Source organism: Cebidichthys violaceus, unplaced genomic scaffold, assembly GCF_023349555.1.
Source record: "Cebidichthys violaceus isolate CVI_PGR_0920_01 unplaced genomic scaffold, fCebVio1.0.p SCAF_15, whole genome shotgun sequence".
Taxonomy (NCBI): domain Eukaryota; kingdom Metazoa; phylum Chordata; class Actinopteri; order Perciformes; family Stichaeidae; genus Cebidichthys; species Cebidichthys violaceus.
Genome location: NW_027176318.1, coordinates 7,622,133 through 7,644,285, shown reverse-complemented (window position 1 = coordinate 7,644,285; position 22,153 = coordinate 7,622,133). Strand labels below are relative to the sequence as shown.

Sequence of the window (22,153 nt, the reverse complement as noted above, 5' to 3'; positions counted from 1 at the left end):
CAACACTAAACTTAACGTCACACACTGTTTCTGTTCTGGACGGCTGTCGTGTTAATCAATAATTTTGAATTTGTCCTTTAGCTTGTAAAAGTAGGTAAGTCCTCGTGAGTATTTGAGGAAGTGATCCGCGTGGTTTGTGTGTTTAAGCGTGTTTTGTGAACACGTCTAACGTTACTGAGCTATGAACTGTCAGCTTAGCTCTGTCGTTTAGCCAGCATATGACTGCAGGTCTTAGGGTTGATGACATTGAGCACAACGATCTGTGATTAATAAACGCTGTTGAGACAACTATTGTTTACCTCTCTAGACCACAGAATGGGAAAGAAAGGGAAGAAGGAGAGGGAAACTCCATGCAAGGAAACGGTAAGAGTATAAAAAGCCTAACGTTAGCTAGCAAACGTGTTTCTAGGTTTGTTTATTTCGTGTCTATTGAGAAAGATGCCCATCGTCTGAAAACATACATCGCGGGGACAGAAAACGAGATCAATTATAACGCATCTACATCGCTCCCTCTCTCCTCACTCTCACAGTTTGAGCCACTACCCTTTGAGGGAAAAACTCCAGCAACAATAGTGCTGCTGCTGAGCTCCCCAGAGGAGGACATCCTAGTCAAAGCCTGTGAAGCGATCCACATATTTGCAGAAAGAGGTGCAGTAGACTACCGACGGAAAAAAACCCGCTACATATCAGCTTTTTTTGTGAGCAAACATGCAGCTGAAAACCACGAAATGTACTAAATGTCTTCTCTTATTTCCTGCTCATTTCCCATGATATCCATCATCTAATTAATTTGATTCTATGCTCATTAACCACTTGAATAGTATATCTTTTATATATCAAGAGCTGAAACATGTAATAACATTATATGAATATTACTATAATGAACACCACCTGTTTTAGCTTGTAATCTGTTTATCTCCACTACTTCACTGACACGTAATAAATTCCTACAGGTCTGTTTGTCACAGTGCTTAATGTCTCTGCTCATGGTCTCCCCCTGTTGTTAGGAGATGAGAACAAGGTTTGTCTGCTGGGACTAGGAGCATTGGAGCCTCTCTGTCAGCTCATTATTCACATCAACAAGCTGGTCAGACGCAACGCCTTCATGGCCCTGGGCATCATGGCCAACAACGGTGTGTCAGACGACACACAAAATCAATGCAGAAGAGCCTTTTGAGCCTGTTGGTGGCTTACAGTACAGTTGATTTGACTTCCTGACCATATATGTGCTTGTCAGACAATTGAGTGCTTAGAGATTTATCAACGGGCTACAACTGATGGGTTTGCTCACTAAATAAGTTATTCAGTTATTAACTTTGTTTCATATTTCCATCGAAAGGTGATGTAAGGATTGCTCTGAAAAAAATAGATGTCATTCCATCAATCATTGACAAACTGTCACTGGAAGGTGAGTAATTTGGATCTCGAGATGAATAGACTCAGAAATAGATATAATAAAAGAAACAAACAATGCAATTTTCTTCCCTATTTAAGAAGATATAGTTGTCCATGAGTTTGCAACACTGTGCCTGGCCTCTCTGTCAGTGGAGTTCGTCTGTAAGGCCCAGATCTTTGACAACAAAGGTCTGCCACCTCTAATCCAGCTCCTATCCAGTCCAGACCCTGATGTCAGCAAGAACTCACTAGAGATCATCTTTAACCTAGTTCAGGTGACTAATCAGCCTAGAGGAGGTTACAAGGCTTTGTGATGGATGAAATTCAAATGGTTTCATTATTCTTTTTTTTAACTTTTGTATCCATGTTGTAATGTATGCATGAAGGACCACCAAAGTCGTCTGGCAGTGCATGAGTTGGGAGGGATCCCTCCACTCCTGGATCTGTTGAAGTCAGACTTCCCTGTCATTCAGCATTTGGCTTTAAAGACGCTGCAGCATGTCACCATTGATAAAGATACATGCAACACTTTAAGGGAAGAGCAAGGATTTGAGAAGCTCATGGATATCCTCAGTAACACGGTAGGTCTGTGTGTGTATGTGTGTGTGTGTCAGAGAGAGAACACATGCTCATGTATGTCTTCACCCTGCCCTTTAGTCCTACGTAATAAAAACAAGAAGACAAAATATGGATAGGGTTATAACTGTCTGTGTATGCAGTGTATGTTTGCACCATTGGCTGGAAAAGGTTCCCTTTGAATTAACACTTCATCTTAACTCCTAAGGCCTCTATATCCTCTACATCCTCTGTCTTCTATCTATCTTTATATTTCTTACAGGAATTCAGAGACCTTCATGCTGTGGCCTTACGGGTAGTTGCTAACTGTATGAGTGACAGTGAGAGTTTACAGCTGATCCATAAGGGTGGAGGATTGACGAGGCTGATGGAGTTTGTTCTCACCCCCAATATGCCTGAAATCCAGTCCAACGCTGTGAAATGCATCGCCAGGGTTGCTCAGAGCTGTAAGCACAGAAGGAGACAAGAGATAATATTTTTTTCTTTACTTTCCAACTATAGGTTTGGAAGTCCAGCGGGTATAAAAGTCGATCTGTGTGTTTCATTGTTTTTGCATACACATGTGTAGCTGAGAATCGCAAACTGCTCCATGAGCAGAATGTGGAGAAGGTTCTTGTAGAACTTCTGTCTGTGGCTGACATCAGCGTGAAAACAGCTACCTGTCAGGCTGTGTCCGCCATGAGCTTCCACCTAGCCAGCAAAGACAGCTTCAGAGACCTGGGTACTATACGTGCACATTCGCACAAGCACCTTAACATCAATACACTCTCAACGATGTCGTGTGAATGAGTTGGATTTGTGTGTGTTTCAGGTGGGGTCCCTGCAGTTGTACGGTTGCTGAGCAATGACAGTTTGGTGCTTAGAGAGGCAGCAACCCAGGCCCTCTCTAACCTCACACAAAGCAACCAGCTCAACGCATTGTGAGTGACAGACAACCTATTACATAATGAAAAGGGCACCCCTACTGTTAGTTACTCAAAAAGGGCCGAGGCAATTAACTGTTTCAGGGTCTTTTAAGTGTGTATGCCACAAAGTATGAATGATATGTGCAACTTGCTGCCGAATGTGTAAAACATTAAGTGATGAGTTTGCAGTCTCTGAACTGGGTAAAGGAAGGAGGTATTTTAAAGTTGAGCAGTGTGCCTTCCTCTCTGCTATTTCACAAATGATTTAATGCTTCATCTTTCTTCTCATGGTTCTTACTCACTGAATATCTCTACTTATCTTCTCTCCCTTTCTCCATTTCATCTTCCACCTTTTTATTCCCCTGACAAATCATCCCTTTACCCTTCGTCTCTCTGTCTGACATCATATTTCAACATTACTGTCTCCTTAAGTTCCCGGGACATTTAACTCCACCTCCCATCCATCATTCCCCTCACTTCCTTACTCTTAAAGTTTGATTTCCTTAAACTCCACTTGTTTGTTGAAATCACACACACATTACCTACATCCTACGTTGTATGCTTTGTTATGAGTCTGCATGTAGTCAGCTCCGTAGGTTTGCAGTAAATCTCCCGTCCATTTCTGTGGTATCTGCAGTGCGGTGTACGAGGCAGAAGGCCATGAGATCCTTGTCCAGCAGCTGTATGGAAGCTGTCCCAGGACGGTGGCCAATTCTGCTGCCACACTTGGCAACATGGCGGGACAGGAGGTCATCCGCTGCAGTGTCTTATCACATGGAGCCATACAAGCTCTGGTGGAGCCCTTGAAGTCCACAGATACACAGGTCCTGGTCAACTCCACGCTGTGCCTGGCAGTATTGGCCTGCGATGCAGAAGCTAGGGCAGAGGTTGGTGTTTGTCTAATGAGTTTAGACTTCTGCCTTGTTCTCATATTTGTGAATGACAATGACATTTGGAGATGTTTTGCATAAAGGAAATATCAGTTAATGGTACCGATACTGGTTTTACTGTTACTGTTTTTATTCTTAACCCACAGTAAAATGTATAAAACTAAAAAACAATGTTCATAGTTTTTTATAAATTGTCCAAGAATAGTTTATATGCTTTCCTTGACTACCTAAAATTTACTCCTTGTACATAGCTACTAAGGGCAAGAGGCCTTCAACCACTGGTCAATTTGCTGCAAACCTATCAAAAGGAGGTGTTGCACAATGCATGCTTGGCTATCAATGTCTGTGCCACTGATGTGCCCATCGCTGTGGAGATGTGCAAATTTGGGTAAGACGCTGAGATGGCAGCAAACTATTACATCAAACATGACTGATGTCATGTAGAACTTTGAGTGTTGGTAAGTAGTTCCAGCACAGTAAAGGTGTAGCGTCTTCAAGCCAATTTAGAGTAGTCTCTTAAATAGCCAGTAGATGGCAGTATAGGACAGTATTACGTACGGCTTTGACAGACAGTACTGGTCATTTTGTTTATGTGTGCGTTTGCTAGTGTGTACATTTTTATATTTATCATCAATGTCTGAACATCTGTTTATGTGTGTCTCAGTGCCTTGGAAATGCTTCAGCAAATCAACCAATCAGTGACTCGAAGAAGCAGTTTCAGCAGGTTGGCCATGATCAGCCTGCTTAACTCCAATTTGTCTGTCAAATACAGCCTGACAGGTCATTTGGCCTCCACTGACGTTATTAGTGAGGGCTTCTATGATGCCGGGAAGGTGTGTATATCTATCTATCTATCTATCTATCTATCTATCTATCTATCTATCTATCTATCTATCTATCTATCTATCTATCTATCTATGTATGTATGTATATACACTATTGAAATGGATGTGAAACGGAGGTCATTCAAAGGAATGTGAGTCCAATTCAAATAAATTACTGTTGTCAAATCTAAAAAAAAATATACTGTCGCAAAGGATAGTTTGACATGTGTTGTACATCACATCTCTCTCTGTTAGGTTCCTGCAGGTCAGAGGGTTCTGACTTTAAAGGAACTGTCCGAGCAGCCTTTCAACGAGCAACGGCCCATCATTGTTGTCAATACTGCAACAGAGTATGTTTTCTTGATTTTCTGTGATTCATTAAGTTTTGAAAAAAATACAACTAAACATTGTTTATTATTAATATGCATCAGATTCCAACCCAGTAAAAAAAGTTTAGACAACAGAGGTGTTTGAAAATATATCCAGGAACTCCCAAAACTATGACAGCTAACACAGCTAGCCTCTTACACAACAAGTACTACAGAGTGGGAAACTAACAACAACCACCACACGGTAGAGCATTGGCTGAGACATGGCAAGTTTCCTAAACTACCAGCCACACCATGTAGTTGGTACAATTTATTCTGGCTGTTACTATGACCCTCCCCTTGTCTGCTCCAATCCAGTGGTCTCTCTCATGGTAAACAACCCCATTTTTTTAAGATGGCAACACACTCACAGTAAAAGAGCCTTTGTGTTTAGACTAATGGACTTACACGCACAATCATGCACATGCATGCACAGCCATGAGGATGCCTGCACATAATACACACGCACGCTGACACACACACACACACACACACACACACACACACACATAAAAAAAATACTATACGTATAAAAGGTTGTACATGCACGCACGCACACACACACACACACACACACACACACACACACACACACACACACACACACACACACACACACACACACACACTCCCAAAAGCTTTCAGCATTGTGATGAATTAACTTTGCCAAAGGGAGCCGTTCCCCCTCAGGGTACCTCTGGCCCACCCCATTACCACCATGTCCCCCCTTCAGCATGCCTACACTCACAACATCTCAGGAATTCTTAAGCAGTGCATGTAACCTGTCCAAGTTTAACGTTGTAACTTTAAAGCAACTAGAACTAATATAAGATTGGATTTCTCTGACACGCATACATAAATGTACATACAGTGCATTACTTAAATATTATACATACATAATAATAACTGAAGAAATACTAGAAGAACAGTGAAAAATAGAATAATAGTTCTATGCTCAGTTTATAAAATGGAAACAGACACCAGCAGCAAGAGAGACCATGGAACACCAAGCTGAGTGTGTCTGTGAATGTGAGGGGTGGGTATACTTACAGTATCATCAAATACTCACTTATCTTCACTCATTGTTGCGCATGGTATACTGGTTGGTGTTGCGATCGGTAATGGGTGGACCCCAGCGAAGAAACAGCAGAGAATGTGTAGTAAATTAAGGATTTATTGTAGAAGGCAAAGGTGATGAGGACAGTGAGAGGTTGAGCTGATCTGAGCTGGGCAGCATGGCTGATGCAGTAGCTCTGGGTTATGGTAACAAGGCTGCTGGCTGGCTGGCAGGGGAGTTGGAGGGTAATGTTTCTGGAATCACAAGGAAACAGGGTAAGTTAAATGAAATCAAACACATAACTCTGAATGCATAAAACATAGCATCCAAGAATGGCAAACTTCCACTGTGGTTGCAATAACAATCCAAGTGTGAGTAAAGAACCAGGGTTGATATACTGCAGAGTGATGAGCATGATGGAAGGCAGGTGTGGGTAATCAGTGGTAACTAGAAGCCAGAAAGGGGCCAGGAAAGGAGCGCCACATGGACACGTATGAGTACCAGTACCTATACTAACATATTTAGTATGCCAGAGAAAGATTTAATATGTTCCAATACATAGGATGTCAAATGCCGTATGCTAAAAATACCAGGTTGTCCCATGCACTGCATTCGGTCAAATTTTGCAGTATGCAAGCCAGCATGCTTTTCTGACTATTCTGACCCTCAATCCTCTGCAAAGGGGATATATGAGAAAATTAACAATTTGGAACACGGGGTGCATCCCAAGTCTCTAAAAGTGCATCCATGTGTCCCTCACTTGCCTCTTTTCCCACCAGGGATGCATGGAGAGATGCAAGGAAACCATGCGAGGAGAGAAGAAATGAGGAAATATGTTCTTAGAGAAATGAGACATATGTGTGGCTGGACAGACATACACAGTTGGAGGGAGGCAAAACACTGGGAAAGAGGGAAAACACAGAGTCACTGTTGAGACTGTGACAGGATAGTAATCCAAAATGTTGAATTTTTGGGGTTATTTTGTCAAAGATCTATGTAATTCATGAACAAATTGAAAACACGGAATATACTATTGCTTTATTGTATGGTGATTTTTTTTTTAATTAACTGTCTGTCAATACAGGAAGAAGAAAGGCGATGACAAACAGAAAGATGAGACCCAGCCTGAGCCTCCTACAGGGAAACCATGGACGATGATGGATGACGTCTCTTTGCAGATTCTACTTAAAAAGGCCAAAAAATTCATTATCCCACTAAGTGATGAACGGGAGCAGTGTGCTGCCTTGGCCAGGTAGTCTCATATTATATAATTGGCCACCAATGTTTGAACCGTGAACCATGGGGAAAAAAAGAAACAAGATACCCTGGAAACTGTATTTGTGAAGCAACTCATAAAGTGTTAGTAATGGTTCACAAAAAAGGACACAAGTGGCATTTAACAGCATTTTAGAAACACTGTGAGCCTTGAGAATGCAAAACAAATACCTCACACATTTTTATGGTTCCTGCATTGTAATGCTTTTGTTTGCATGGTTTTGGATGCCAGGCTGGTGAGTGAAGCCATGGGCGGAGCTGTGGAGATGGAAAAGTTGCACGAATTCCCATGGGTGCTGCACCTGAGCGAGCTCAAGATTCAGCTTCAGTCTAATGTTGTTCCCATCGGTTTGATCAGCAGGGGAATCTACTGCCATAGGGCACTTCTCTTCAAGGTGCCACTGACTACCACACAGTATTATCAGCGTCCCCCCCCCCCTCTGTAGCAATCTCTTCCTTTGCAGACTTTACAATTCACCCACATCTTTTACATACTATTTTAAAGCTCTTCTCTATACATTCTCCCCATCCTGAACTTAAAGTATCACTATTATAACCCTCTCCATTCCATCCATCTTGTTTCCAAATCATAATATCCCGACCTGTCTCCTTTCTTTTGCTTTTCAGTGTCTGGCTGATTGCATCAGGATGAGCTGCACACTTGTCAGGGGCGAGTACAACCGGGCTTGGAATGAGGTACTCCTCTTCAATGGGAATCCCTCCAGGAATGAGCGCTCTTCAAAGCCCTGCCACTACATAGTAGACCTCATGCACCAGCCTGGGAGCCTGCTGACAGCCAGTACCCCTGCTGCTGTGCGATACCAGACTATATAGATTTTGGACTTCAGGAAAAATAGCTGGTGCCATTGGCATCGGCTAATGGGGATCATTTTAAATAAATAAATATAGACCAACACTGTAGTGTAGAAATACAGTTGTACATAATGCTGTGACCAGACATTTTACTGAAATGCATTATAGATATTGATTTGTATATGTATGAAAAATGCTGGTTGTCTTCCTAACAATTAAACACACTGCTTTGACCTGGTTCTTTGCCACAGCGGGTTTACAATGTTGTAACTGCAGAGAAAAGACAGAGAAAACTCAACTGAGGTCAGATAATATAGAGGTCAGATAAATATATTTTTGCCTGCTAGGATTACTCAGCACTGAATAAAGTTCCTTCGAGTAAGTGTCTGCTTTTTATTAGAGTTCCCATCATGCATTTTGGTTTACAATGATCTCACTGCTTAATAGGCAAGGCAAGGCAAGTTTATTTGTATTGCACATTTCAACAACAAGGCAATTTAAAGTGCTTCACATAAAACCATTAAAAGCATCAAAACATATTGCAAAACAAAGATTTAAAAACAATTAAGAACATTCATTGAAACATTAAAAACAGTCATTAAAACACTAAAAAGCTAAAAACAGAATAATAGTTGCAGTGCAGTTTAAGAAATAAAATACAGTAGTAAAATGCAGAAATTGATTAATATCCTTGAATGTGGTTCAATCAAAGGCAGCAGCAAACAAAAAAGTCTTCGGTCTGGATTTAAAGGAGCTGAGGGTCTCTGCAGACCTGCAGCTTTCTGGGACTTTGTACTGTATAATACTATACTAGATAAAAGCTTTGTTTAAACATGTGTAACATACTTCTTATGGTAAATGTAATGTGGTTCAACGCCCTTTGAGGCACATTTGTGATATTGGGCTATATAAATAGAATTGACTTGAACACTGCACCAACCAAATTGTTTCCCCCAATTCAGCTTTTTTTCACTCCGTAAAACTGCTACACATTTGCTTTGCCCTTTGCACAAACGCCAGCGAACCCACCTTAACCTACTCAGCTGGAGGTGTGATTTTTGACCGGGTCACCCATGTTAACAGCGTGGATCAGCCGAGGGAGAACCTGCGTGAACTCGCCTCGGCATGAACGATCCCGACGCAGCGAGCGCAATTGGCTGCCACTGATATCAGCCCTTGACTTTAGACGGACACAGCAGCAGCAAACATGTCTCGTTTCATCGCCCGTCTCTTCGAAGTGGTTTCTCGGCACGCGACGCCCAGATCCGTGGTGTTACCGAGGAGGATCCCGGCATTCATTCGTCCTGTATCCACATCTCAAGGTACTGGGGGCACGTTTGGGTTCTTTACTGATACTTCTTAAAGCGTTGTACTATCCTATCTAGTAGTTCAGGCTGCAAACTCCTGCAGGTGCACCATGCTGCAGTTTTCTCACGAAGCACTAAGATTAGGAAACACACAGCTTCAGCTTGCTGGTGCAAAAAGTACTGTGGTTAAAGAGAGGAGTGGGTTTGCAAGGGTTAACAATATATTTGGGAATGGGGGAGTTTTTTTATTCCACTATTTCTACTATATTTAATTTATTTTAGGAGCTAGGATTGAGTGAAACTTTAAGACTTAATTTGTTCAGAAATATTACTTTTCCAGCCTTGAACAGTAAAGTTAATTATGCTCTAAGTCATGTGAAAAAACAACAACATTTTCTCAGTTTTCCAGTGTTCAGGGTATGTGGTATGATGTTGCGGATTATATTTCTGAAAAGGTTCAGGAAGTCCTGCCAATGGGTTTAATTGTTTTATGGTTGATTGCTGTCAAACACATTTTATTTATTTATGTGTATTTGGGCTATACTCGATTGACCAAGATGTCCTTCTACTGTTCAATATGCACTTCAAAACTCCTCTGTGACTTCTTCATTGTTACCTCTGCTCCCTGCAGGCCTGCAGTCTCTCACCCGTTATAACGAGACTACAGACTGGCAAAAGAAACTGACCCCAGAACAGTATGTAGTCACCAGAGAAAAGGGGACTGAGGTGGTGAGTACTACTACACGCATATCAGTACACCGATTTGTGTCAAACCAACATTATACCTGTCTATACCAGACTGACATACGTTTTCTGATATACATCAGCACAGTTCCAGGTGGACTTTGCTCATCACTGTATTGATGGCCTGTGTCAGGTTACAGACCTGCTGCTTTATGAATTTGAAGCTCTCAGCTTGAAAAACAGAGCATGCAAAAATACAAATAGGGACAAGTTACTGTATTGTACTTACAAAGTCATTATCATCAAAAACCTTAAGAAGACAAAGCAAAAAAACATTTAACTGTCAGTCATGTGTATCTGCTCCTAATTGTGTGTGTGTGTGTGTGTGTGTGTGTGTGTGTGTGTGTGTGTGTGTGTGTTTTCAGCCCTTTAGTGGGATCTACCTTAACCATTCTGAAGTTGGGATGTACCACTGTGTCTGCTGTGAGGCTCCACTTTTCAGGTAACAGTTTGGAACTTACAAATAATGTGTGAAAATGTCTCCACAAGTACATATTTTCTATTTATGACATGTATTTATATTTGTATTACTGTTTGCTATGTCTATGCACCGTCAGGATTGCTACTTAATTTCATTCTACTTTGTGCAATGACAGTTAAGGAATTCTATTCCACAGCACTGTGTGATTTTTTAAATTTATTCTGACATGAGATAATTTTATATAATAATATGTGTTTGATTAATATATATATATATATATATATATATATATATATATATATATATATATATATATATATATATATATATATATATAAAAATATAAATATATATAAATGTGTTAGCAGATGGTCAATGAGGAAATGTTCCTTCCTGTTTTAAAAGTTCAGAGGCAAAGTATGACTCTGGGACAGGCTGGCCTGCATTCAAAGAGGCTCATGGGACATGGGAGCGGGATGAAAGCCTCGCCTCCATCATTCGTCGCCCTGACAACAGCCTGGGTAGTGCCGGGACAGAGGTTCTTTGTAAAAATGTGAGATTTGTTTTCTGAGCGGTGAAAGCCAAAGTTCAGTTTGCTATAGTTGCTTATATAGCTTTGTGTGCAGTATAGTTACAATTGCTTAATATGTATCTCAGTAATACTTTGCATTCAGAGTTTCCTTCACAATGTTCTTCAAATACAAGACTTGTGTTTGTATTTTTGGTTAGTGTCTGACGTTCATGCGTTTGTGTCTGTTGCAGTGTGATTCCCACCTGGGTCACGTGTTCGATGATGGACCAGACCCGACTGGTCAGCGGTTCTGTATCAACAGCGCGGCCCTCACGTTTAAACCCAGAGAAAACAACCAACCTGACAAGGATGAGCAGGAGTAATACCTGTACTGAAAACACAATTATTTTACTTTCATTTCAAATAAGTCCATTTAGGAGGCAAAATGAAATGCCATTCCATGGTTTTCCATGGTTTATTGCCAAGTATATTTGCACATACACGAAATTTGACTTGGTGATTGGTGCATAACAATAAACAGTGCAATAGTATAAAAACATAATTAAAAATAAGAATATGTAATTGTCCAATAAAGTATGAAAAACAAATAAAAGAAATATATAAGAATGCCTTAAAATATGTATGTGTGTTATTAGGTGTCTAAGTTAAAGTGTAAAGTTGATCAGGGATGTGAAAATTATTGTCCTGGGGATGAAGGTTTTGCTCCTGATTTATTGTCCAGGGTGGGAGGGGTCAGCCACAATCTCACATGCCTGCCTCAGGGTCATAAGTAATGCCCTGGAAGCTGAAGACCTACGCAGTGTTGACTGGAGAGTCACATGGTGTGATAGGGACGGGTGGGGCTGTTCTTTGCCTTGACCTCTTGGCTCTGTAGGCGAACTGCAGAGAGTACAGGAGTGGGTGGGTGAGGATTTCGATTTGGCACATGACAAAGTGCTCAAAACACATATTAACCAAGATCAGGGCGACGTGTCTGATGTCGCAAAATCCTGTGTTCCTTGTTTTTTGGGGACGGGGAAGGCTGGAGGTCTTAACCAGGCTGGTATGTGACATGTCTCCAGTGAGGTGTACACTGGAGACAGCTGATCAGCATAGTGCTTCAGGCTGGACAGAGAGACTGAGTCTGGACCGGCTGCTTTGCAGAGGTTCTGTCTTTCAAAAAGCCAGTTAACGTCCCTCTCCAGAATAGAGGGAGTCGTGATTGTCGTGGTGTTGGGGGGGGCTCTGGGAAAGGTGGTTGTGGGGCGTAGGCCCCTGCTGAGGTGGCGAAGGGGGAGCTGGAGGATGGGGTCAGGACAGTCCCATTGTCTTTCAAAGTGACAGTGAAACATTCTTCTGTCAGAGACCTCTCCAGACAGAAGCAAAGTCAGTTGCAAAGAGCTGATGTTGAAGTTTTGGAGTACTGTTGTCTAGCTTCTGTCACCGCCTTGCTTAACCTGTATTTTGACTCTCTAAACCTGTCCTCGTCCCCACTCCTAAATGCATTAGCATCTTCCTTTTTGCATTAGTTTCCTTTTCCTATTGCATTAGCTGGGAATCGGGGTTTGTCGTGGTTATTGATTACCCTGGTGCTGTCTTCACAGCAGCTAATGCGTGACCTAACAGCCTCTGTGTACACATCAAGACTGTTGATAGCATTCCAGAAAACATCCAAGTCTGTACAGTCCAAGCACGCCTCCACAGCCTCCACAGCTTCACTGGTCCACCGCTTTAATCCCAGCGCAGCGATTGTGCTGTAACAGTGATCTAAAGTGTTCTGCTCTCTGGTAGAGCTTTTAAGAAACTGTATGTATTGGGGGAGTTCATAGCTGAGATTACCTTTTTTAAAGTCACCAAGGACAATGACTAAAGAGTTCGGGTTTGTCCGCTCTTCACACAGTATCTGGTCGGCTAGCATGAGCTTTGCCTCCTACACGTTGTTCTGCGGCGGAATGCAAACACCGACCAGCATGAGTGAAGTGAACTCAAAGGGGGAGTAGAAGGGAAAAAGTTTCCAAATCAGGAGCACAGTGCCGCAGAATCACTGCCACATCGTTACACCAGGCCCTGTTGGTATAAAAACAGAGTACTCCACCTTTCGATTGGCCGGAGAGCTTCGGGTCACGATCCGTTCTGAACAGCTGGAAACCTGCCAGATCGGGCATAGAGTCCACACACCCAAGGCTCTGTGAAGCACAAAACGGAGGGTCAAGCAAAGTCTATGTTTTTCCTCCACGTTCCATACGTTTAAAAAATATCAAAATACACTGGACCTGAATTAATAAGACATCTTTGTCTGTAGAGATTGCAAAACCCAGGAAGTTATGACATTGGTGCTTTGTGTGTGTTCCAGTCTGGGGCCACATTTACGGATTAAATTGTTTTATATGTTTAAGGAATCATGGATTATTATTATATATTGAATGGAAAATGTTCAATATATGCACATGTTGTTTGTTCTAGGGTTATTCTGTAGAGCTCATTATATTTTAAAGTCAGTATTTAATAATAATTTATTGCTGCTGCCTTCAGATGAACACACTGCAGCACTGCCTCATCTCTGCCAGTAAACCAAGTTAATATTTGACTAAAGAGACCATCCTCTCTCTCTCATTATTTGTCCCCCACTCTCTGTCTGTTTATGCAATTCTTCTGTGTCTGTTTGTTTGAGGTTGAGTAAAGCAGATTAGGAATAGTTGACTGCAGACAGAGACAGAGGGGACAGAAACATCAATACAAAAAGAAGAAATAAGTTGAGCAAAAAGAAAAGTTAGGATACGGGAACCTGAGAAATCCTATAGGAGAAGAGGACTGATTCTTGTGTGCGTCATTGCAAGTGCTAGGATGGCTGGAGTATGGCGTTGCATGTTGCCAGTGGTGGTGTTGATGTGTGTGTGTCTGTGGGGTTCCACTGAGGCTGTAGGGGGGGCTAGGAGTCGACCCCGGCCCCAAAGACGACCTCCCAAGAAGCCGAAAGTCGACCCAATTGACTTGACCCCACCTGCACAGAACATAGACATACAACAGGTAAAACAAACTGGAGGAAGGGGTGGAGTATATACTATCGTGTGTAGTATTTCTGTTTGTGCGTTAAGTGCTCTTTTCGTCCCTTGTTTGTGATTGGTGTCTCTAAATCAAGCTACACAACTACATAGGTAGAGAGTCCAGAGTGCATAGAGTTTGGCAAACAGTGACCATTTATAACTTCCATTCTGATTTCAATCATGACAAGGCTGGAAAAAGATTCCTAAAAAAGCTGCACTGAAAGATGAGAATGTCTTATTTTGATGAATGAATATAAAAAACACTGTTTCCAGGTAGTGCAGTCGCAGCCTGATAGCAAAACAGTTCACAGTGCTTTCTGACCTTTGCACACTGCCAGTGTGATTCTGTTTCTCATTTGCTTGTATTATCATGTCCCAATAACACAAATAAAAAGATGTTTCTAAATAATCAGTGGAAACAGAATGACCTCAACAGAATAAGTAAAAATAAAAACTATCATTGCTTTGAGGAAAACATAAGGTAAGTGAGCTTTGGAGCTTGTTTCAGCAAGTATCTTTCCGTTTAATTCTGCCTCTTCATGGATTAGTGTGGGGGTTGGCATGATGGTCATGCTGGTGTAATTGTGTCAACATGGTGGTTTAGGCAATAAGGGGGATTTTGAGTGACAAAACAAAAGATAATAAAACAGGATATTTGAAGCAAATGTATTCATTCGTTGATAAAGTTATTGTCACCCTAAATATTCAATTTGAGTTAATTTGAATCTGGTTAAATAAGGCAAATCATAGGTAGAACGGGTTTACAGGGTGAGGATTGTTTGTGAAATGTAAAAAAAAAAAAAAGTGCAAATATTGCGTCTGAGGCTGAAAATCTTGCTTTTTCCTCTGTCTCTGTTCTGATCCTGCTTGTATGTGTTACAGATGACAGGAACATGGTACCTGCTAAACACTGCCTCCAAATGCTCCTACCTGATAAATCATGGAACCAAGGTGGAGCCCACAGTCGTGACCCTCAACCATTCCTCTGACCAAACACTATCTGTTAGCACCAAAACACGGCGGTAAGTACCAGCATGTACTGTGCATGTATCTCACCGTGAGTCTTCAGTACAGTGGTTCATCGGCAGAGGGGGAAGACATTCCACAAATGGCTTTACTTTCTCTACTTCAAGTCTCAACCACATGTGTTTGATTAGATTTGCGTATCCTCAAAAACAGGAAGGAGGCAGAAGAGTAAAATCCATCCAGCTTTCCCCTCATCATCTGAAAAACTTTTAGGTCATCCTGACTTGGCATTTGCAGAAAGGCAGAATGTACAATCGACAATGTAAATGGAATGAGTGTGTCGTGTTTTTGTAGGACATTTTGTAATATCTTTGTTGTGATTTGAGCTTGTAAATCTTATTTGGCCTATGCAGAGGAAATTTGTCCATTTTGTCATGCGACATCAGGAAGCTATGCCTGAGGTTGAGAAATGTGTATGCCTCCATATTGTTTTAGATGAAACAATAGCATTCTATGAGGGTTTTCACATGTTTTAACGACATGGTTGTGAACCATAATGCCTGTTTTTACTGACTGTTTCATGAAATGTCTCACCTGACACAAACTCTTCTCTTCTGTCCTCAGTAATCACCAGTGTTGGGAGATCTTACAGGTCTACGATGTAACACCAACCCCGGGCAAGCTAAAACTTAAAGGTCAGTGCCTCCCTTATTAAGCCTTATTGATAAATTATAGAGCAATGCAGCATCCCTTTGGCATACTGTGCTCTCTGTTGTCTCCACTAGGAGGTCGTCCTGAGCTGGACACCGAGATAGTGATTCGAGAGACGGACTACAACTCCTATGCGATCATGTACTACCAGAAACAGGGCAAGATCACCATGAAGCTCTATGGTGGGTTCCTCAGCCGCGTGGCCTTGTCTTGGTATTTCATATCTAAAAGCCATTCTACTTATTCTACTCTAAAATGAGACGGTACTGTTTGTTTAAAAATGCATTTGTAACATCGTGAGGTTTGTTTTTGTGCTCTGTATGCAGGCCGGTCTGTCGACAATCTGTCCGAGCCAATGTTGACCAAGTTTGAGCAGCTTGCTGAAAAACAGGGTTTTGGACTGGCATACCTCTTCCCTTTCCCCACCTACAGTACGTCTGTGTCCACCTGAACAATGAAATGAAATAAACTATATTAGCAAATGCAATATTACATGCAAGGTGGCATAGTAAGCCAGAAAAGATAGCTTGAAGCGATCTCCATTGCATTAATGACTGATGCAAAGGATTCAGCTGCCTTTAACTAGATCTGTTTACTTGTTTTTCTCCTAGGTCACTGTGGTGTTGTGGACCAGAACCATGTAATCAGTAAGTTTAATGTGTAATAAAATAACAGATAGCCATAATTATTTGATATAATGAAAAGGTGTGATAGTTATAAGACTAATAAAAATGGACAGAGGTGAATGCAGCAGCTGACACATTTTGCCAATACAGCTTTTTCCAATTAAGAAGGTTTTCTGGAAAATGATTTCCAGTTCTTAGCTGTCAATGGAGCTCACAGGATTAATGTGTAGTATAAGAGGTATTTTCACACGTCATTGCTCACTGCAGTACATTCAGAATCGAGTCTATGCTCTGTAGTGCTCCAGACTTATTTCATGCATTTCGACCTACCCAGTAACTGATGACTTACTGGTTCAGTGCATTACATGTCAATCATCATTTCACCTTTACAGCTGTGCTTCTGCCGTGTGCTGGTGCTAAATGACAAAATATGTATTCTTCCGCTCTGCTTCTTTGCAATATGGGTAGAATTGTCTGTAATTATTTGTATGGTAATACTAGGTGTCTAAGCTGTAGACATGTTTATGCAGCAATGCCAATGAGAGAGTGATTACAGTACAGTAATTGCATCTGAATAATGTGGTTTGATTTGAATTGCTAAGAAATATTGTGCTGCTGTGGATAAGATATATTGTGAATGAACTGAATCTATTAGATTACTTAAATGTATTGCTTTATTATGGATGTTGTAAAAGCTATTTGGAGGTAAATAATATCTTACAATTTAATTCAGTTTAGAGGAGTATGATTTAGACTGAAGAAGTCATTCAAATCCCTGCAAGACCTTGTTTTTGCAAAAGCACAGCCAACTTGGATTTAGGGTGGATATTTCTCCCTTTCTTGCCATGTATTGGTGCAATTTCCTAGAGCCTCAACGAATGTCAAAATGTTGCAGTTGTGTAAAAAGTATGCTGTTATATCATGGAGGGGGGTGGGGGGGGTGGGGGGGGATTGGTCAAGAGCAGCTTGAAAGGAAACCAATGACCCACCAAGACCTTCCCAAACACTTTTCACATTTACTCCTGCAGGCTGTGTTATGTTCAGTTCAGTTATTTAAAGGTTGTCAACAACATGTTATTCAATCGTCAATCCCTGATTAAAACAGCTGCACAGCTTCTATGTAAACCTGAATCTGTCACTCTTTGTTATACAGACTGTGTCCCCACATGCTGAGGAGGCAGAGCCGTGCAACGGTGAGATTCCAGCCCTGCAGTGTTCCAAAGTTCACATGCCAATATTTCAGGATTGTATCATTTAAAAATGTGAATGTCAGCAAAAAAGCATTGATGAAAGACTGCACTGAGGTCTTGAAAACTGAAATGTTACCAGTTACAGCGGAATAAAACAAAATGGAGCATAATCAAGTTTTTGTCAAATGTTTTCAGTTAAAAAGAAAACCCCATAATGAGCCTTATCAGATCTGCCACCAGCTGATTCTGCACGAGATGCCATTGTCATGGGCTACCTCCCCTCTTTTGTGCAGAGATTTAACGTTCAAAGTGTGTGCCTGTATGCATGCTTTCTGTTTCTTTCGGGGGAGGGGGGATGTAAGGACAAAAGACTGGAGGGGAAGGGGTGGGAGTTAATGTAGCCCAGATGTGGAGCCCAAAAAGGGTTGAGAGAGTTTGGTTACAAAACTAGGTTACCAAATGGGCTTCTCCAGCACCTGTGTCTGTGTGTTACATAACCAGCTGATTGCAAGTCTGTGCTCGTCTTCTCGCTTAGCAGAAAGGAGCTCTGATGAGTTCATCAATACATTTTTGTAAATTAAGAATTCAAAGCCAGTCAGCAAATTACATATTACACATTGTCGATCAACCAAATTCTTATGAACAATAAGTTTATGGGGTATTATTTATCACATAAAGCAGAGGTTTACGCAACATTTCATGTCAAACAAGATGATTTAGTTCATCCAACTGTTCTTCCCACTGTGATGTTACACAACTTAAATGACTCATGTTTCAAACATTTTATGAAACTATCAACACTCAAAATCATACGCAAAGAACAATCACATCACCATAAACAACAGAGCTTTTTTATGATAATTTATGATAGTAAACGTGCTTTCATTGGGAAGTTCTTACATATCACTTCCTCAATGCAGATGTCGATGCAATCGCTGCAAAAGAATGCATTTGGTAACATTTGGTTTGTTATATCTAGAAAGTTAAAATGTGTATCTTCATTTAGGTGGAGTTTATTGCTCATAGAGATTATGCGAGCCCTCTTTCAAGGATGCTTAAGTTTAGCAAATGCGACTCTAATTTGTTATTTCTTGTTGTGTAAGTGGTGTTTTTTTTAGCTTTCATGTACCATATGCCTAAGAAAATTTGCACTTTTACCAAAAAGCTGTTTTGATAGTCCAGACATGTACAGCATTTGTGATGGAGGAGGGAGAAAAAGAGGGGCGTTAAAAGAACCCCATTATGTACCCACTCTCCCTTTGCTTCCCCTCTCACCTCCCCCCCTTCCATCCACACGTGCCAGTTGTGTAACTGCAGTGATTTGCATGCCAGTGAGTGAAGGCCAAAGAGTTTTTGTAATCCAAAAGCCAGCAGTAGGACGGGGGAGGAGACAGAGACAGAGAGAGGAGGAGGGGATGGGGAGCAGGACGCTGCAGGATATAAGGAGCCTCCACCTCCCCTCTGCTCCTTACCTCTCCCTGATACTCCACTCACCGCTGCAGAAGCACAGAGCAAAGGAGAAGCCATGAGGAACACACTGCTGAGGATGCTGGGCGCCCTGATGTGTGCGGTGGCCGCCTGCGCCGCAGTCACGCCTGTACAAGACTTCGACCTGCAGAAGGTAAGAAAGAGGCACAAGTATTACGACTTCAAGGCAACTGAAAATCATACTGACAGTTTAATAGCTACAAGAATCACTAGGGAATAAAGTAAGGAAGAGGTAGTAGTATCTGTGGTTGGTTAATGTGTTTCATGGAATCACTTAATAGAGCAGACTGTACTTTTAAAAGTAGTTTATATGGAAGATAGGTGTTTAACACGTGCTGCAGTTTAGACAACATGAAGTACTATGCTTTGATTTATCGCCCTTCATTACCCCCTTCTGTCTTTTCTTTTTAGATGGCAGGCAAGTGGTATATTGTTGGCTTTGCCACTAATGCCCAGTGGTTTGTGAACAATAAGGCAGGGATGAAGACAGGCACTGCCATGATAGTGCCAACTGGAGAAGACTTGGACCTCTCCTATGCCAACCTGAAGTGAGTGATTATGTAACCATTCAAGTTAAAAACATCATGATTCTCCTGTAGAAGACATGATAAATAAATGGACCTCTTTTGTTTCTCATTTAGTGCTGACGGTACCTGCTGGAGAATGACTCACCTTGCTAAGAAAACCGACACTCCAGGACGCTTCACCTTCCACAGCCAGAGTGAGTAGAGCACACACGGACACGAAGACACACAAGAGACACAAACAAGAAACATTCAGCAGCATGACTGGTCTATTTCTGCTTCCATCAGTTTGGAACAATGACAATGACATGCAAATTGTCGACGTTGCGTACGATGACTACGCTCTGGTCCACACCATCAAGACAAAGGACGGAGTGTCTGAGGTCCTCAACAAGCTTTACAGTAAGTCTGGATGAGTCACACCACAGCAGCCGGGTGCAGCGTCCCTGAAGGGAAAGCAGTGCATGCTGAATTTGTGTATTCAGGAATTGGTTTAGGTTTAAAAGAATGCATTCTGTGTTTGAAGGTCGCAGTCCTGAGGCCAGTGCCGTCCTGCAGCAGAAGTTTACCCAGCTCTCCCTGGAGACCGGCATCCTCGCTGACAACATCGCCATCTTGCCTCAGAATGGTATGTAATTAACACATAAACCTGCACAGATACTTTGAAATAAATGCATTTGAACTGAAAACAGTTCAGACCTTCGCTCACTGGCGTCCCCATCTGTGTTGTTACAGCTGAGTGTCCCGCGGTCTGAAGGGTCCCCTGCTAGTTTCCATCCTTCATCTCTTGCTGTAGGACGTCCCCAGCTTTTTTCTCAGAGGAATCTCACTTTTTCCTGCACACTGTGATATGCATCATCTCAAAGCTACACCTGAGACAGTGAAACTTCAGCATTTTAGTCATGCCCCTGCTGCATACCAAAAGACCAATCCTGATCCTAGTTCAGGACTCATTCCCTCCAACTCACGCATCAACTGTGGCATCAGAGTGGAACGAAAAAGAGCTGATGGTGAAACAAAGGGAAGGAATGAATCACTATGAAAGCATTTTCTACTGTTTTGTGTTTTGTTGATATAAACTCAATACAATACCAATAGTGAATGAATCTTTCAGTGTTCAGCCTGGTTCTTTTTTTTTGTAGAAAGAAAAACTGCGTCATAAATTAAAGTCTGTGAGCTTCTGTTAGTCAGATCCATGAATGAATGTAACATACTGCCCCCTATGGGCTGATTAACAGGAACCAAGCTAGATCCTGGGGGAAATGGCATTACAGAGCACAGTGTCAGGACGTTAGAGGGTTAGTTACAATCATGCACATAGGGGTTTGCAAAATACACTGGCTCAGATAATAATGTTATGGGTAAACACAGTTGTTAGATATAACTGATAGTAATTGAGTAATGTTACTGAATTATCAGCTTTTACACTTACATCTATGAACTGTACACCCTCTCACTATAATAACTAAAACAATGCCAGGGGTCTGAAAGTGTCTTGGTTCTATTTAAATTAAATTAAATTAAAACAAATAAATAATGGAACACAATTAATCATAATGTAGGACTAGAATGTGTAACCCAGAAATGTACAAAGCATTTTGTTGCTCCAGAAGAAACTTTGCAAAATCACGCCATACAGGGCCGAAGACTACAAGTTTGAATATGACAGAAATGTGTGTGCGTGTGTGTGTGTGTGTGGATTTAATGTTTAATGAGAAGTGAAATTACCAGACCTCTGTTGCCCACTCCTCATCTCTGAATGAGACTAGAGATCGAAGCGTCCTCAGCCACCGCTAGCATAGCGCACCTGAATCATCACCTGAATATCCGACCTGAATGGGGTTGATCAAGTTGCATTGCGTGGGTAATCTAGACACCATGTTCCACGTCGTGACTCTGCCAAGGGTTGCAACGCTAAAGGCAGCAGTTGAAGACCTGGAATTCAACAGCGTTTGAAGTCTCATTGTAGATATGCTTCACGCTCTGTTCAAAGATCACTGGAGTCTAATTTGTGTGATTCTAAGTTAATCTAAATTAACACATTGAATTTACCAGAGCACATCACAGTAATTGACTCTTTGTAGATGCTACAGAGATTAAACAGTTCCTCATTGGAAATTTGTACGCTTTTGTGCAGCTTAATTACTATTTTTCTTTTAAAATACTGAGTTACTACCAGTTACTGTTACGAGTTACTAACTACAGGGTTAAGTAAAGTATCGCCTTTCACCGAATGCAGTTTTTCATAAATCATGTCTGAAAGAAGCTGCACCCTCTGACCACAAGGGGGCAGTCTATGACCAGTCTCAGACAGACCAGACATAAATATTGTCATTTCTACCTGCATGGGATACATAGAGCAAGGGCTGACATTGAGTCAGTTTAACTAAAACTGCTGTATGAAGGGATTCATGAGATACTATGTGTACTTGTGATTCATTCCATCTGACTCAGTGTCTTTCTTTCTCTCACTTCACCCTGGTTTACATGAAGCTGTAGGTCATGAATCAAATTCAAA

General features: G+C 41.5%; 4 protein-coding genes across 6 annotated transcripts; all 4 read left to right on the top strand.

Annotated features, from left to right (window-relative positions):
• Nucleotides 1-5: 5 nt before the first annotated feature.
• On the top strand, nucleotides 6-8,466 carry armc3 (armadillo repeat containing 3). 3 transcript variants are annotated; one of them, XM_068709772.1, is made up of 17 exons: nucleotides 6-94; nucleotides 308-363; nucleotides 531-648; nucleotides 1,008-1,133; nucleotides 1,340-1,408; nucleotides 1,495-1,670; nucleotides 1,782-1,976; nucleotides 2,234-2,417; nucleotides 2,540-2,692; nucleotides 2,783-2,891; nucleotides 3,514-3,763; nucleotides 4,018-4,154; nucleotides 4,431-4,599; nucleotides 4,846-4,940; nucleotides 7,100-7,267; nucleotides 7,523-7,685; nucleotides 7,918-8,466. In XM_068709772.1, exons 2-17 carry the CDS (start codon nucleotides 316-318, stop codon nucleotides 8,122-8,124), a joined length of 2,367 nt encoding a protein of 788 aa, XP_068565873.1. In that variant the 5' UTR covers nucleotides 6-94; nucleotides 308-315; the 3' UTR covers nucleotides 8,125-8,466. The 3 variants fall into 3 exon arrangements, with proteins under 3 accessions (XP_068565873.1, XP_068565875.1, XP_068565874.1); XM_068709774.1 differs by lacking the exon at nucleotides 2,540-2,692; XM_068709773.1 differs by lacking the exon at nucleotides 6-94 and having other exon boundaries at nucleotides 188-363.
• A 678-nt stretch (nucleotides 8,467-9,144) lies between these two features.
• On the top strand, nucleotides 9,145-11,723 carry msrb2 (methionine sulfoxide reductase B2). The gene is made up of 5 exons (XM_068709786.1): nucleotides 9,145-9,425; nucleotides 10,042-10,139; nucleotides 10,520-10,596; nucleotides 10,981-11,128; nucleotides 11,338-11,723. The coding sequence occupies exons 1-5, from the start codon at nucleotides 9,311-9,313 to the stop codon at nucleotides 11,467-11,469; spliced, it is 570 nt and encodes a 189-aa protein (XP_068565887.1). The 5' UTR covers nucleotides 9,145-9,310; the 3' UTR covers nucleotides 11,470-11,723.
• A 2,007-nt stretch (nucleotides 11,724-13,730) lies between these two features.
• c8g (complement component 8, gamma polypeptide) lies at nucleotides 13,731-17,793 on the top strand. Its single transcript, XM_068709783.1, has 7 exons — nucleotides 13,731-14,113; nucleotides 15,013-15,152; nucleotides 15,721-15,791; nucleotides 15,882-15,989; nucleotides 16,134-16,238; nucleotides 16,419-16,454; nucleotides 17,587-17,793. The coding sequence occupies exons 1-7, from the start codon at nucleotides 13,931-13,933 to the stop codon at nucleotides 17,604-17,606; spliced, it is 663 nt and encodes a 220-aa protein (XP_068565884.1). The 5' UTR covers nucleotides 13,731-13,930; the 3' UTR covers nucleotides 17,607-17,793.
• A 1,289-nt stretch (nucleotides 17,794-19,082) lies between these two features.
• LOC137871800 (lipocalin-like) lies at nucleotides 19,083-20,741 on the top strand. The gene is made up of 6 exons (XM_068709787.1): nucleotides 19,083-19,244; nucleotides 19,523-19,659; nucleotides 19,753-19,832; nucleotides 19,924-20,037; nucleotides 20,162-20,263; nucleotides 20,371-20,741. The coding sequence occupies exons 1-6, from the start codon at nucleotides 19,149-19,151 to the stop codon at nucleotides 20,388-20,390; spliced, it is 549 nt and encodes a 182-aa protein (XP_068565888.1). The 5' UTR covers nucleotides 19,083-19,148; the 3' UTR covers nucleotides 20,391-20,741.
• The last annotated feature ends 1,412 nt before the right edge of the window (nucleotides 20,742-22,153 follow it).

Excerpts from the sequence above, each read along its gene's own strand:
- msrb2 (XM_068709786.1), top strand. The coding sequence starts at position 9,311 with ATGTCTCGTTTCATCGCCCGTCTCTTCGAAGTGGTTTCTCGGCACGCG. Across the intron at positions 9,426-10,041 it reads TCCTGTATCCACATCTCAAG|GCCTGCAGTCTCTCACCCGT; the intron begins GTACTGGGGGCA and ends TGCTCCCTGCAG. Across the intron at positions 10,140-10,519 it reads GAGAAAAGGGGACTGAGGTG|CCCTTTAGTGGGATCTACCT; the intron begins GTGAGTACTACT and ends GTGTGTTTTCAG.
- c8g (XM_068709783.1), top strand. The coding sequence starts at position 13,931 with ATGGCTGGAGTATGGCGTTGCATGTTGCCAGTGGTGGTGTTGATGTGT. Across the intron at positions 14,114-15,012 it reads AGAACATAGACATACAACAG|ATGACAGGAACATGGTACCT; the intron begins GTAAAACAAACT and ends TATGTGTTACAG. Across the intron at positions 15,990-16,133 it reads GATCACCATGAAGCTCTATG|GCCGGTCTGTCGACAATCTG; the intron begins GTGGGTTCCTCA and ends CTCTGTATGCAG.
- armc3 (XM_068709772.1), top strand. The coding sequence starts at position 316 with ATGGGAAAGAAAGGGAAGAAGGAGAGGGAAACTCCATGCAAGGAAACG. Across the intron at positions 1,671-1,781 it reads TCATCTTTAACCTAGTTCAG|GACCACCAAAGTCGTCTGGC; the intron begins GTGACTAATCAG and ends GTATGCATGAAG. Across the intron at positions 7,686-7,917 it reads ATAGGGCACTTCTCTTCAAG|TGTCTGGCTGATTGCATCAG; the intron begins GTGCCACTGACT and ends TTTGCTTTTCAG.
- LOC137871800 (XM_068709787.1), top strand. The coding sequence starts at position 19,149 with ATGAGGAACACACTGCTGAGGATGCTGGGCGCCCTGATGTGTGCGGTG. Across the intron at positions 19,660-19,752 it reads CTCTCCTATGCCAACCTGAA|TGCTGACGGTACCTGCTGGA; the intron begins GTGAGTGATTAT and ends TTTCTCATTTAG. Across the intron at positions 20,264-20,370 it reads CGCCATCTTGCCTCAGAATG|CTGAGTGTCCCGCGGTCTGA; the intron begins GTATGTAATTAA and ends GTGTTGTTACAG.